At 40.6% G+C, this 15,775-nt stretch overlaps 1 protein-coding gene across 1 annotated transcript in view; it reads left to right on the top strand.

The window, feature by feature from the left end:
* LOC137273523 (uncharacterized) overlaps positions 1-15,769 on the top strand; it is a 156,023-nt gene extending 140,254 nt beyond the window's left edge. The window contains exons 68-79 of the mRNA XM_067806249.1: positions 259-371; positions 874-1,086; positions 1,998-2,045; positions 4,375-4,445; positions 7,094-7,215; positions 7,850-7,962; positions 8,383-8,622; positions 9,699-9,805; positions 11,267-11,388; positions 12,361-12,473; positions 12,993-13,212; positions 14,713-15,769. Coding sequence (XP_067662350.1) covers positions 259-371; positions 874-1,086; positions 1,998-2,045; positions 4,375-4,445; positions 7,094-7,215; positions 7,850-7,962; positions 8,383-8,622; positions 9,699-9,805; positions 11,267-11,388; positions 12,361-12,473; positions 12,993-13,212; positions 14,713-14,773 — 1,543 coding nt within the window. The 3' untranslated portion in view covers positions 14,774-15,769. The remainder of the gene's footprint in view (positions 1-258; positions 372-873; positions 1,087-1,997; positions 2,046-4,374; positions 4,446-7,093; positions 7,216-7,849; positions 7,963-8,382; positions 8,623-9,698; positions 9,806-11,266; positions 11,389-12,360; positions 12,474-12,992; positions 13,213-14,712) is intronic.
* The last annotated feature ends 6 nt before the right edge of the window (positions 15,770-15,775 follow it).

Here is a 15,775-nt window from a genome sequence, read left to right as displayed (position 1 = left end):
CAGCATGTAAGTCTCTACACTGGCAGCATGTAAGTCTCTACACTGGCAGCATGTAAGTCTCTACACTGGCAGCATGTAAGTCTCTACACCACTTCTATCTATACCACTTATCCATCTATACCACTTTTTGCTACATGATGTTAGTCACTGAATTTTATTATTGCCAGTGTCCCTGGTACATTTTGAGACATACATGCAGAGGAAATTCACTCAAAAGCACAACCACCAACTTAACCACTCACTCACTCGCTGTTACAGGAAGGGCTTCTGCCAGGACCCCCTGTCCAGTCTAACCAAACTCCACTCAAGGAATGAGCCTGATGCTTATCTTCTCGGACGCCTTGGTGGGAAGGACAGTGTCTACCCCTGGTGTAAGTGTAGCAGAGTTATTTCCCTTACAATACAGTTTAGTGGAGTTACTTGCCCTACAGCACAGTTTAGTGGAGTTTCTTGCCCTACAGCACAGTTTAGTGGAGTTTCTTGCCCTACAGCACAGTTTAGTGGAGTTACTTGCCCTACAGCACAGTTTAGTGGAGTTTCTTGCCCTACAGCACAGTAAAGTGGAGTTACTTCCCCTACAGCACAGTTTAGTGGAGTTACTTTCCCTACAGCACAGTTTAGTGGAGTTACTTCCCCTACAGGCACAGGCAAATTTAATGAGAGGAGTGTTTTTTTTTCTAGTAAAGTACACAACTGAATGGTGCAACATTTTTAAGAAGCCAAACATTTTTTGGTGAAAATGGTCATGTGTTATCATCAATTGACTGACCTGTGGCACAGGCAGAGCATATGGTGTTACTAAAAAATTACCAACCAGAAATATACACTAATCTCTGCAAATTACATATCAATACACTATGGTACTTCTTGTAGTCAGCTTCAAGATCATCCACTTTGATGGCCAGTACCTCATGTACTACGCCTGTTACACCACCGGTGATGATGGAACGTGTCCGCGAGACAAGATGGAAGTCACTCTTCTTGGACGTGAACAGGGCCTCAATGATGAGATGAAATCTAAGATCCCAGATCTTATGAGAGGCGTATGTCTTAAACCAGCTGATCTTGTCACATCCAAGGCTAGTGGTGAGTTGAGATACATTGTATGTGTACGGGAATGAATAGTGTTTGGGGTCGGGACTAGGCCTCATTTATTGTTTGCGACAATATCATTTTGCAATCAGTGCTCAAAATCACACTTTCTTTAACCACAAGATGCCAAAGCATTCTCCTCATTTCTCCACACATAACAACATAACAGTAAACTAGGGTGATAGTGAACTTAAAGGGACCTCTAATGTTTTAGTGCATTATGCAAATGTTCACACAAATATACAGTAAAAGAGTAAGGGATTACGGTTTACCCTGACTTAAGCAATATTTCAGCATTATTTCAGCAATATCAGGACATGGTGACACCAGAAATGGACTTCACACATTGTGCCCATGAAGGAAATTAAATGTGGGTCTTTGGCATGATGAGAGAACTATGGTACCACTAAACTACCCCACTGCATGCCCTTTGGTACAGCAAGTGGTTGGTACAATGAAGTTTATAATATCAATCAGTTCGTCATGAGCTGGCTCTTTCTAGACACAGATTATTGTATACCAGGCACATGTGTGCTCTGTTTTATTTCAAGCATGAAGGGCAGTTATATAAACAGATAGTCTGTTAAATCTTGGATTCACTAATGCTGCTTCTTGATGCTGAAAAAAGTGGGGTGCATTTTACATTTACAGTTATGTTTGACAGAGGTAGTGGTTGCAGTATTTGTTCATGATGCTAAACACCCTCGTTTGATTCCCCACACTGGTACAATGTGTGAGTGTGATGCCAATATCTGGTGTCTCGTGATGGTATGATGCTAAAAGCGGCTTAAAACAGTACTCACTCTCACAGTTTATTTGATATCTGAAAAAAGTGAGATTTATGTGCTTTGACCATTCCTCATGTTTGTGTGGTTATGGAATAATATGGAAGTTTGTTGTTTCAGTGGACTGCACCAGTTACCTGTTCCCTGACTCCCATAAATCCCCATCAGGTGAGTCGCTCTACCATATTAACACTGCAGCATGTGATGTGTACTGTTAACAGTGGCAATATTCCATTTTCCATATTTTTTGTGTGTAGTTCAGATTTCTTTTATGACTTACATTTAATCATATAAATTTTACTGGAATTCGCCAAAGGGATACAAATGTAGTTTATTGTTTTAAGACACAAAATATTCTTTTTCACAAACACTAAATTCCGTGGAGGTTTTGTATGCATTTTTCATGTACTATATTTACACAGATACACAGAGGTACTCTGGGTACAAAGTGATGGTGACGTTAACTCCCGTAACTTAACATGGATTTTAGGTGCTCTTCGCGCTGAGGTTGTTTTGTACAATTATACCCATGACTTGTCTATTTATGAAATGTATGTTTTGTGTGCTACTTTTAAGCATGAACCCTTGCAATGATTTCTAGTATCTCAAATGGTGGATGAAATGTTATGGAGGGTAACAGTAATTGAGTTTGTGTATGTGCTCTTTAACTCCACTCTCATCAATATTCCGTATATGGCTGAGCTCTGTAAATAGTCAAGTCTTGACCAGACAAGCCAACGATCAGGAGCATGAATGTTGATCTACACAACTGGGATATGATGATGTGTGTCAGCCTAGTTAGCAAGTCTGACCACCTGATCCCATCAGTCACCGCTTATGCCAAGCATGGGTAGCTGAAGCCATAATCTAAACGGGTGATGACTGTTGACAAACTTGGCAGCCACACTCATTAAGTATCTCCAACTGACGGAAAACTCCAAGTCCTACAGGCGGACCTCAGGTCAACTTTTGAGGCTTTGTAACTGTTAAAAGTTGTGCAGAAGAGTTCCAAAGAGAGGAAAACAGAGAGGTCTGAAGATGATGCAAGATTAGAAAAACCTCAACTAAAACCATAAAGGAAATTGTTATCACATGAGCTGATCAAGCTGACTGATGACTCACGTAAACATACAGTGTTCCCAGAAATTATTGAGAAAATCTTTGTTTTTTTTCTAATGATGCTAAGATTGGAAAAAGGGCTTTCACTATGTACTAAGCATACTAAATAAGGGAGACAACTCTTGAAGGCTTAGAAGGCAGCTCATTACATCAAGAGTTATCTCCCTTGTCTGAGCAGACGGCTTCCTGTGTTGACATGGCAGAATTTACAGCAAGAGAGAAAAGAAAGCTCATTCTCGATGATTTTGAAAGGGGTGAGGCTGATGCTAAAGTGTTAGCTTGTAGACATGGTATTCTCCTGTCTACAGTATACAGAACTTTGAAGAATATTCAAACAGGAACCGGGATAGAGCACAAAGCAGGGGCAGGTCGGCCTAGGAAATTCAGTGTTGTGGATCGCCGAAGACTTGGGCAGATTGTGAGTAGGGGCAAATTGAAAAGTGTTGAGAACATCAAAAATGAAATGATTAGCAGAGGAAGTCCTCAGGTATGCAATGAAACAGTTAGGCAGGAATTACAGAGACTTAATTGGGTGAAAAAACGTGGAATTCCCTCGCCGTTGATGAAAGATGCACAAAAGGAAAAACGTTTAAACTGGTGTCGGGCTCATGAAAATCAAGATTGGGATAATGTTTTCTTTTCAGATGAAAGCTCTGTTTGGCTTTTCCCTAATTGTGTGAAAATTTGGACCAAAGATACTGTCAAACCTATCTACCAGCGACCAAAACATAGCCCGAAGTTTTACATGTGGGGTGGCATATCGGCTCGCGGAGTGACGCCATTGTGTGTTTTCACGGGCAACTTGACAAAAGAAAGATACGTTGACATTCTAAATGGTCACCTTCTTCCGACAGCACAAACATTGTATGAAGATGATTGGATTTTCCAGCATGATAATGACCCAAAACACACTGCGCGCTACACAAAACAGTGGTTGTCGGGCAAAAATGTTCAAGTTTTAGACTGGCCCAGTTACAGCCCAGACCTAAACCCAATTGAGAATGTGTGGGGAGTCATGGAGGACAGAATAAACCAAAAGGGACTGAGACATATTGAAGATATGAAGGCCGAGGTGGTCCAATATTGGGATACCCTGTCACCTACAAACTTTGATGGGTAGTGTGCCCAGGCGTATTCAGGCATGCATTGCTGAGCGAGGAGGTCTAACAAAGTACTAAAACAAGACTGAGACTGTAAAAGGATGATGTTTTAACATGTTTATGTAAGTAAAACGCCAGAAATTAATAAACGTAATGAGTTACATGACGCAACATGATTGTCAATAATTTCTGGGAATACTATACAATACAGTTGGCATCTCTCAAAAAAAACCATTAATTGGTGCCCTATGGTCTTAATATAGTATTTTGTTTTCTAGGTGATGATGAAAACAAGAAGTGCTCTCTCTTGGCAGAGATGGCAGTTGCTGAAGATATTGATGACAGAAATGTTAGTGGTTATAAATCATCTAATAATTGGAAATTATTTATGCGAGTGAGCATTTTATGTTGCTTTTAGCAATATTCCAGCAATATCATGCGAGGAACACCACAAATGACACGATGAGCGATCACTTCAGAGTGTTGAGTGATGTTTAACCATTAGGCTACCCCACCACTTCTCACTGATAAGAAGAATTATTTAGTGTTAATTCAATAGTAGCTTCTAAGTTATGTTCAGAACACTAAAGACATGCATCCATGCTTAAATGTGTCACCACTTGTATTGGGTATGAAGTATGTTCATTATTTTCTTACCTTTTTTTCATTCTTGCATCCATTTTCTGATATTTATTGATAATCAGTCAATATTTTTGTAGAGTTGGGTATTGCCAAAATTTTCGTATTGCAATATATTGTGACATGTGTTGGTGTATTGCAATATGGATTGCAATATATTATGAATGTGTAACACATGGTTACAGTATTGAAATTATTGTTTCTTTTCTTTTAAAACGATGCACGGGCCAATGTTAGGACTCAGATCTGATTGCACAAGAGGTCAACTGAAAATGTTTCCCAATTGAAGACTTTGCTTGAAAGTTTGAAAGTGGAGAAAAACGCCTGCATGGTGTTACCCCTTTTGGTTTGTATTTCGCCATGAGTGTCAGTACCAGTGTAATTCTTTTGTTTATATGGTTTAAAAGTCACATGCTCTTATATGACCAATGAACATTCTCAAAACTATTAATGTAAAATAAGATAAAGAAAACATATCATTATGAAAATTACCACTCATGGTCACGGAAACTGCCGATCATATCAGAAGAAAAGATTCGTGAAAAGTGTACCGCAGGATATGGTATTGTGAAGTTTGAATTGCAACATACTGGTTAATAGGTATTATCACACACCCCTAATATTTTGTTAATTATTTTTAATCTCTATGATCAATATGGACAGTCAAAAATATTCTCAATGTCTAAACATTGCAATACCTACATACGGTATCACTCAGTGAGTCTCCATGGCTACACCAGTGAAAGTCACAAAATGAGTCAGTGAGTCAACCAACGTAACGTCTTGGTAAGGACATTGATAGGTGTTACTACCAGTCAGTACCAATGAACTACTGGCTTGATAAGTGCTAATATTATCATCTAATCGCTTGTGTCATTATATAGCTGATTTGTTTGATAGGCATCATTAGAAGTTGGTGAGTAATAAGAGACAAGAAAATGGTATAAGGATCCATACCGAAACGTTGCATCATAAGTAATAAAGAAGTTGTTATCCCTAAAGAATCTTACTCTATTATTACTTACATCACTATCTATTTTAATATTTTCTATATTTAGTTTTCTTCACTTGATGAGAATGATAGCATAGTGGTTAAAGCGTTCACTCTTCACACCAAACACTCGGGTTCAATTTCCCACATGGGTACAATGAGTGGTGTCCCCTGCTATTATTCTGGTGGAATACTGCTAAAAGTGGTGCAAGACCAAACTCACCCACTCGTGTCATCAGAAGAAAGAGTAAGAATGTACTCCCATGTGTTGTGTCTCTCGTGTTATGGAGGTTGACATCCATATATGTTCACTCTCACACTGACAGGCACAGTTACACTTCCCATCAGAAGTTTCGACTCATTAGTGCAAATATAGCCACTTACTTCAGGCAGCTGTTCAAAACTAGATTTTGCAAAATACTTGATGTTGTTAAAAGGTTCTGTTTACACATGAACTGTTGTACTGTGGAACAAGTTCATATCTTTGAAAAGAATATAAAATTGAAGAATTCTCTTATCAAAACTTCACACCACACATGCACGCACGTAGACAGACGAACAGACAGACAGAGGTATATAGTGAGTGCTTTAAGTGAGTTTACACTGTTGATGGGTAGTAGTTCAGATAAGTAGTGTAGTAGTTCAGGGGTCATGTGGCCTTCAGCACACACTGGAAGACTGGACAACTTAAACATCCAAATCAGGGTAGTGTATAAATCTCCTGTAAACATGATCATCTTATTTCCTATGTGAGGTCTTTTTTTGGAGGGCATGAGCATGAATTTTTTTAAGGAATAATATTTTACACTGTAAAAAACTTGTGAAAGATTTAGAATCAAAGGTGCTTTTGCTCGGTTGATACCAAATCATTAGTTTGTATGATAAAAATTGTATTTCATGGAGGGTCATGCAGTATCCTTAATATGTAACATGTGTTACATCTGACATGATGTTTCTGATTATAGCAACCGAGTATTATTATCAAACATGTACTTGTTTTCTATTTACATAAAGACCTACATTGAGCCCTACAGTTTTTTGACTCCTGCAGGTCAGGTCATTCGTTTCTTTTTGGTTGGAGAAATAGTGCTTTACCAAACCACCTGTGAGGCACTTGAAAGTTAATAGTCACATGACTTACCCCACCGGGCATCCATTTCAACTAGGTGAACAATTGCAATTTTGAACAAACTCACTTGTTTAAGGTGAGTCCACATGTGTGGGGCAGGACAGAAGTCCCAAAAACTCTCAGTAGTCAAGCTGCCAAACACAGGCCCCCATCCATCTTCCGCAGTTTAAGAAAGGGTTAGAATAGTAACTGTTTTGTATGCACAGACCTACCTTTAACTAATTGTGATCGTCTACAGTTGGTGGGGAAGTGGCGCAGCGCTGTTGACATTGGCTTCGGCATGGAAGGAAAGTCCCACTCATTCAATGTGACCATAAGGCGGCATACTGACAAGACATTCAAGATGGAGGTGGAACAAGGGTAAGTCCGAGGGAGCTGTCAGTAGGACAGGGAGCATGTTAGTCTTCTGAAGTTGGGGTCAGTGGGGTAGCCTAGCTGTTAAACCATTCACTCATCACGCCAAATATCCAGGTTCGATTCCCCACATGAGTACAGTGTGTGAAGCCCATTTCTGTGATACTGATGGATTGTTCACTCACCGACTCTTGAATCTGAAGTGAGAGTGAGTGATGCTTTGAACAGTTTTCTGTCACATAGTGAGTCATTTTGATTTAGGGAATAAAGCTGGTTGGTTGGTTTATGGTTTAACACTGCTCTTATCAGTGATCCAGCTGTTTGGCAATTGTCTGTTAATAATTGTGTCGGAACTAGACAATCCAGTGATCAACAGCAGGAGCATCAATCAATGCAATTGGGATACAGGGACATGTGTCAACCAAGTCAGGAACCTGACCACCCGATGCCATTAGTCTCCTGTTACAAAAAGCATGGGTTACTGAAGATCAATTCTAACCCACATCTTCAAGGGTCTACAGAGTAAAGTGACGCAGGCACAATTTATGATTTCATTCCTATCTAATAGAACAACTTTGCATTTGTCCAAGATAACTAGAAGATCCCCAACCTCATGATAAGAAGTTTGCATTTGTTCAAGGGATGATGACAACCACTTCACCAACTACAGCATCATGCTGAAGCCTCGATGTGACTCGTTCAGCCATGGAGACTACATCAGCACGCTGGGGTCAACAGTCATGGGACAGTGGAGTATGTATCACTGAGTACAGCGGTGTTGTTTATAATAATTTAGAGACCACAAGATCCAGTATATCTCACCTGGATCAGACAGAGATGTAACAGTTGCAGGTCAACAGGTGAACCAGATGTAATGTTTCTTGGGCATATATAGCTCACCTGGATCAGATGGAGATATAACAGTTTCAGGTCACATTTAGCTGTCCAGATGAAGCTGATGTAACATTCCTTTGGCATATATAGCTCACCTGGTCTTTAAGATGTCACATTCTTTGGTCTTAATATATTGCTCACCTGAACAAGAAAACATTTGATAACTTGCTTCTGTGTTTGTGGAGGTAGCCTGAAGGTGGTGTCCAGTTATACAGAGTTCGATCATTAGCCCTATCTTGTCATGTGATACAGTATTACGACCTGCTTCCGTTTTTGCAGGTAGCCTGAAGGTGCTCCACAATGATGGCAACACCGTGCTTCTGTACTGGTGTCTCAAGGAACAGAGTGACGGAACTTGTCATAGCTCCGGCATCCGGGTCCTTCTCCTTGCCCGATACCTTCCTCTTGAAGAGACGATCAAACAGCACCTTCTTGGGAAGATCCAGGATGTGTGTTTCACTCCCCCACCACCAACACCTGTCCTCTATGGAGTAATACCAGGAGCAGCCTTTAGTTTTAGTGAGTATTGGTAATAATTCAACATACCTTAAGAGAATTAGTTCTCATGCTTATTTACACCACCAGAGACGTGTATAATCTGAGGTTGCTGACAGTGTAAACATGCATGTTCATGTTATGGTAGATTCTGTATATAAGAGAGGAACTTCTCCTGCCCTGTACATCCCATTGGCTTCTGTATGCAGTCTGTTGTCACTGGCATATACATGTAAATACTGTACTGTCCAGTTAAATTACTGTTGTTCTGGTCAATTATTTACTGTATATATGTATGCACCATCCTGTCTTATCTGCCTCCTGCTTGACAATGATACAAGAAGCTGTATTGAAACGTCGCTCCACCTGAATAAAGAAGTTGCTCATCCATAAGTTTGTCCTTATCTGCTGCACCAACTTCTAAACATGCCTCTCAAAGGAAGTTCATTGAAGAAGCTAACACTGCTAAGCACAGTTTATGGGTTACAGTGTTAGCATCTACACCGAAATATTGCATCTTCTGCAATAAAGAAGTTGTCTATCCAGAAACAGTGCTCCTCTTCATGATACCATTTAAAGGAATTCTGTATAAACACCTAGTTGCAGGTACAGCAACATGCAGTAAACTTGGGCAAAGTACTGTGACTATGTATACGTGACAGTCCACCCAGCTGTGAATGGGTACCTCGTTAGGATGAGAAAGCCACAATAACTCGATGCACCTAGTGGCTACAAGAGTTATATGGTCCCCAGGGAGTTATGATTGACATCAGTTGTACAAGGGAAAAAGTACCAGCACCTTGAGCATGTTCTAGTTTAATGGATATGTGGGCTGTGTCAATCTTCTTAATAAAAACAATAAAGAAAATAGTAAACATGCTTATAACAAATTGAAGGTAAAAGTAAACCGTTCTGCTTTTTACCGTGCCACTTGTTCTCTTTTAGTCAAGATGTGTGTATCACTATAGCGATAACAAACTAATATTAGCAGTCATTTGAGTTTGTTATAACTGTAGATGACTGTACCTGCTAACGTGTGTCAGGTGGATGGCCAGTAGTCACTGAATGTAAAGACAGTTGTGTTGTTGTGATGTTTTTAGTGGCAAGGAAAGAAATGGACATCCAGGCAGACTATCTGACCCCTAGCATCTTCACATCATTCTGTGCCATTGACAACATCCCCACCATCAACATCAGCCAGGAACTGGTGAGTATATCCTTCTTTCTCCGCCATCAACATTGGTGAGTACATTCTTCTGTCTCCACCATCAACATCGATGAGTATGTCATGGTGTCTCCACCATCAAATCAGTGAGTACATCCTTCCGTCTCAACCATCAACATCGGTGAGTACATCCTTCTGTCTCTACCATCAAATCAGTGAGTACATCCTTCTGTCTCTGCCATCAAATCAGTGAGTACATCATTCTGTTTCTACCATCAACATTGGTGAGTACATTCTTCTGTCTCTACCATTAACATCGGTGAGTACGTCATAGTGTCTCCACCATCAACATCAGTGAGTACATCCTTCTGTCTCTACCATCAACATAGTGCGTACATCATTCTGTCTCTACCATCAACATAGTGCGTACATCATTCTGTCTCCATCATCAACATCGGTGAGTACATCATTCTGGCTCCATCATCAACATCGATGAGTACATCATTCTGTCCCTGCCATCAACATCGATGAGTACATCTTTCTGTCTCTACCACCAACATCAGTGAGTACATCCTTCTGTCTCCACTATCAACATCAGCCAGGAACTGGTGCGTACATCCTTCTGTCTCCGCCATCAACATTGGTGAGTACATTCTTCTGTCTCCACCATCAACATCAGTGAGTACATCCTTCGGTCTCCACTATCAACATCATCCAGGAACTGGTGTGTACATCCTTCTGTCTCCACTATCAACATCAGCCAGGAACTGGTGCGTACATCCTTCTGTCTCCGCAATCAACATTGGTGAGTACATTCTTCTGTCTCCACCATCAACATCAGTGAGTACATCCTTCCGTCTCAACCATCAACATCGGTGAGTACATCCTTCTGTCTCTACCATCAAATCAGTGAGTACATCCTTCTGTCTCTGCCATCAAATCAGTGAGTACATCATTCTGTTTCTACCATCAACATTGGTGAGTACATTCTTCTGTCTCTACCATTAACATCGATGAGTACGTCATAGTGTCTCCACCATCAACATCAGTGAGTACATCCTTCTGTCTCTACCATCAACATAGTGCGTACATCATTCTGTCTCTACCATCAACATAGTGCGTACATCATTCTGTCTCCATCATCAACATCGGTGAGTACATCATTCTGGCTCCATCATCAACATCGATGAGTACATCATTCTGTCCCTGCCATCAACATCGATGAGTACATCTTTCTGTCTCTACCACCAACATCAGTGAGTACATCCTTCTGTCTCCACTATCAACATCAGCCAGGAACTGGTGCGTACATCCTTCTGTCTCCGCCATCAACATTGGTGAGTACATTCTTCTGTCTCCACCATCAACATCAGTGAGTACATCCTTCTGGCTCCACTATCAACATCAGCCAGGAACGTGTGAGAACACCATACTGTTATAAGAGTCAGTTCCAGACTGAAGGGTTGAAATGGTGACCCGGCTGACTATGAACTTTCATTTCAGCACTCAGGGTTGTGGTACGAGATTGCCCGCACACCGGACCCAATGCTGACCATGGATGCCACTATTGGCTACTACCTGCCAGTTGGTGGTGGAAACATGAAGATGATCTACAGTGGGAGGACGTGAGTCAGTTTGTCCATTGTGTTCTAGGTGGGCCATGGTTTCCATTCCAGTATTGAGGTCTGGATTGGTCATGGTCATGGCACAAGGTCAGCTATCTGGTCAAAGATACTGGGCTACAGAGTCACTGTGGGATGGTGGCTGTGGAGAGATTAATAGGGCTCTGGGGTTAATTGATTAAAAGAGAGCTCTGGGGTTAAGACCTTTAAGGGATTAAATGAAGGCAATGGGGTGAAGGCCATGAAGTCATTAGACGAGGGGTATGGGGTTAAGGCCATTAAGGGATAGGAAGAGGGCTTCTGAGTTAAGGCATTAAGGGATTAAATGAAGGCTATGAGGTGAAGGCAGTTAAGTCATTAGAAGAGGGGTATGGAGTAAGGTCTATTAAGGGCTTAAAAGAGGGCTATGGGGTTAAGGCTATTAAGGGATTAAAAGGGGTGTATGGGTTTAAGGCCATTAAGGGATTAAAAGAAGGCTATTGGGATGAAGGTCATTAAGGGAGTAAAAGGGGGCCATCAAAGGATGTTTCATTTGTAAGTTTTTATTTTACTAACCATACTGATATTGGTGTTTGTTTGCTTTTTGTATAACTTAACTTCTGGATTTAAATGATCAATAAAACTTCCTAGACAGTGACTGGGCATCCGCCCTACCGATGAAACTGTTTGTGCTTTCCAACTGCAATGCAATTGTTGAAATAACTAGAATGTCGAATTCAGCTTGCTTTGGGATATCTAACCACTAACCTTCAGCTGTCTGGAATATGAAGTTAATGCCATCAAGGGTCCAAAAGAGGGCTATGGGGTTAAGGCCATTAAGGAATCAAAAGGGAGATACAAGGTTAAGGCAGTGAGGATTAAAAGGGGGCTATAGGATTAAGGCCACTATGGGATTAAAGGTGAGCAATGGGGTCAGGCTGCTATAGAGGTAAGGTGGGCTGTATGAAAGCATCTACATCTGTCTTCCTGTTTTAGACCTGATGGCCAATGTAAGGGACCCATGTTTGGTGACCTCCGGCCTCGTTGCCCTGACAACATTGATGGCAACTACCAGGGTCGGATCAAGATGCCAAGGATGTGGTTGTGGAGTGAGTAGACAGTTGTGGAGTTTGATTGTTTGGTTGTTTTGTTGTTTAATAACACTCAGCAATATTCCAGTTATGTGGCAGCGGTCAGTAAATAATCGAATCTGGACCAAACAATCCAGTGATCAACAGCATGAGCATCATTCTACACAATTATGATACGAACACATGTGCCAACCAAGTCAGCAAGTCTGACCACCCAATATCATTAGTCGCCACTTACGACAAGCATAGTCACCTGTTATGACAAGCATGGGTTGCTGAAGACCATTTCTAACCCGGATCTTTGCAAGTATTATGAGTTGGCACACGTGAGAGTGAGTAAATGAGTGACATTAAACACCTGTAGACTGAACTTAAGATGTAGACTTGACACTGAAATTTGCAGAGATCTTGAGACTTAACAGCAAATCTGCAGATATAGTCCACTGACTGACCACAAAACATCTGCAGAACAACTTACCATCAGACAGGTTAAATGTAAATCTTCATTCACATTCAGCTCTTGCATTTCCATTGCAGCATCTTGGAAGGTTTTATACACAGATTATGACCAGGCCATGCTGGCCCTGTCCTGTATGGATGAGGATGACAACGGACTGTGTACTCCCATGGGCACCAAGATGCACATCATGAGTCGGAATCACACCCTCTCTGCTGACCTCCGAAACAAACTCAACCTACTGGTGCAGTCAGCGTGTGTCGACCCATCCTCTCTCAAAGACACTGCACATGATGGTATGTTTCTAGGATTGAAAGAGTGTGGCTTTAGACACTTTCAGCAGTATTCTGTCAATGTCATGATAAGAGATGATCTTAATGAATTTCACACGATGGGAATTGAACCTATATGAATACTTCAACCACCTACTTGCTGCCTCAGTGAGATTTTGGGCACTTGACACATGCCAGACATGAAATTGAGAATTTGGGCTTTTGGCAGACGGGAGACATGATAGCTGTGTGATAACCAGGGAGTTGAGATTGATAATATGACCTGCCATTGAGACTGACATCTAGAGACTGAGGAAAAAACAAAACACCTCTTGGTATAATAATGAAAGTTAGATTTGGGGATCTTGACAGCTGCACACATGAAAGATCTGGGATTCTAGACAGAGGGAGCAAGCGAGTTTAGTTTAATGTCAGTTTTTGGAATGTTCCAGCTATATCATGGAGATAAAGCTGACACCAGATGGATTCACACTTTGTAGCCATGTGGGGGAATCAAACATAGGCAGACTGCTGACATGAGTGAGTGAGTTTAGTTTTACGCTGCACTCAGCAATATTCCAGCTATATGGCGGCAGTCTGTAAATAATCGAGTCTGGACCAGATAATCCAGTGATCAACAACATGAGCATCGATCTGTGCAATTGGGAACCGATAACATGTGTCAGCCAGTCAGTGAGCCTGACCACCCGATCCTGTTAGCTGCCTCTTACAACAAACACAGTCGCCTTTTAAGACAAGCATGGGTTGATGAAGGCCTGTTCTACCCCGGGACCCTCACGGGTCTGCATAAATGGAAGGGTGAAAGAAACAGCAATGCGGTTCAGGGACTGAGACTACAGACGACTTTCACTGATCTGAAAGCGAAAGTGATATGATACTTGTTATGGCTGACCACTTTCGAAAGGGCATGAGGTGTTCATCATAGTTGAGTGGGTCTGTGAGGATTACTGTGCCAACCCATGTTGTTGACATTATATTGGTGAAACTGTTACCCCTTGTTACATCCAGGGAATTTGTCCGGGTTTTCAACAATGAACCATACTTTTCCCGCCACTCTGCAAGGGAGTGTTGTGATCACGAGGCTTCCAATTTATATATTGCCAGTAACTGGTATGGCAACTGATCTTAATGATTTTTGCTTGCTATTTTCGGTATTCTGGCAATTGATTTGCATCTTAAGTGGTATTTACAATTTCTGGTAAAATAACATTGATTTTTGTTTTCTTTTTATATAACTTAACTTCTGGATTTAAATCATCAATCAAACTTCTCATGAGAGTGACTGAGCATCCACCCTATCGATGACACTGTTTGTGCACTCCAATCGCAATGCAGTTGTCGAAATCACCAGAATGTCGAATTCAGCTTGCTTTGGGACATGTAACCACTAACCTTCAGCTGTCTGAAAAGACCCTCTGTCCAGCAAATATGCATGATAATATACTATACTAAAACACTATCAAGTGAAATAATCACTAATAACATCCTGCATTGCTATTTTAGATAGTTGTCGTGGTAACGTGGAAGCTGCAGTGGAGGAACTCAAGGCAGAGCAAAGAGGGAGATAACTCAAGACAGAAATGCAAGAGAGATAACTCAAGACAGATTTTTAAAGGGAGATAATTCAAAGCAGACCTTCAACTGACTGGGCAAAATTGTTGCTTTATGTCCAAAACTGTTGTCAAACATTTTGTACTATTGATATTTGTATCATGTAAAAGATATTCATATATTTTACCAAGACTATTACCTAAAATACATCACAAGTAGATGAATATTGATTGCATTAGGCTGTAGGTATTTCTCTGTATGATGTTTATTTCACATGCCGTTATGACCCTCGCAACAGCGAAGTGGGAAGCGACTGAGGTGCTCATATGAACAGTTGAATTCCTTTGCCTTATACATGGGGTCGCCTTGTATACAGAATATCTCCACAGTCTTTGTTTTGAAGCTGACAGACATGTAATATTGAACTTTAATATCTCATTATTATCTCATCAAATGCACATACATTTTTTCATCTATATTTCAACTTGTATGACATGGAATCAAAAGGCTTTGCAAGATGGTTCTGAAATAGTTAAATATGGAACCACTTTGAAAGCATATATTCAATTTTTTGTAATAATTACCAAAATGGACACAAAAAATGACATTCTTCTAAGTATTTAGTTATGAAATAATCAAACAGTGTTGAAACGTTTGAATGTGGTCATCAGTCATTTTGAGTCGAAGTTGGTTATGCATATACAGAGTGTTTCAGTGGGCATGTATTAAACATTCTTTTTAGTATTTTTTCCTGTTGAAAGACAATACTGCAGAGAATGTATGTCATGATTTGTGTTTAAAATGTTTGTTGTTATTCTGAAAATTGTTCATAGGCTGAAACAGTCGCACACTGCCTTTTCCATTCACAGAATCATTTTCACTGCACTTAGCTTTTCAGTTATCAGTCATTCTTACCATGGTTACATCATGCATGAATTATCCACAACAGTGTGCCAAATTATCAACTTCCGTCCAACAACTTAACATGCTCAGAACGTCAAATAAAAATTCCTCATGCA

Source organism: Haliotis asinina, chromosome 2 (assembly GCF_037392515.1).
Source record: "Haliotis asinina isolate JCU_RB_2024 chromosome 2, JCU_Hal_asi_v2, whole genome shotgun sequence".
In the NCBI taxonomy this organism is placed as follows: Eukaryota; Metazoa; Mollusca; class Gastropoda; order Lepetellida; family Haliotidae; genus Haliotis; species Haliotis asinina.
The sequence above is the reverse complement of the archived record's forward strand: the minus strand, read 5'-3'. Positions and strand labels throughout refer to the sequence as shown.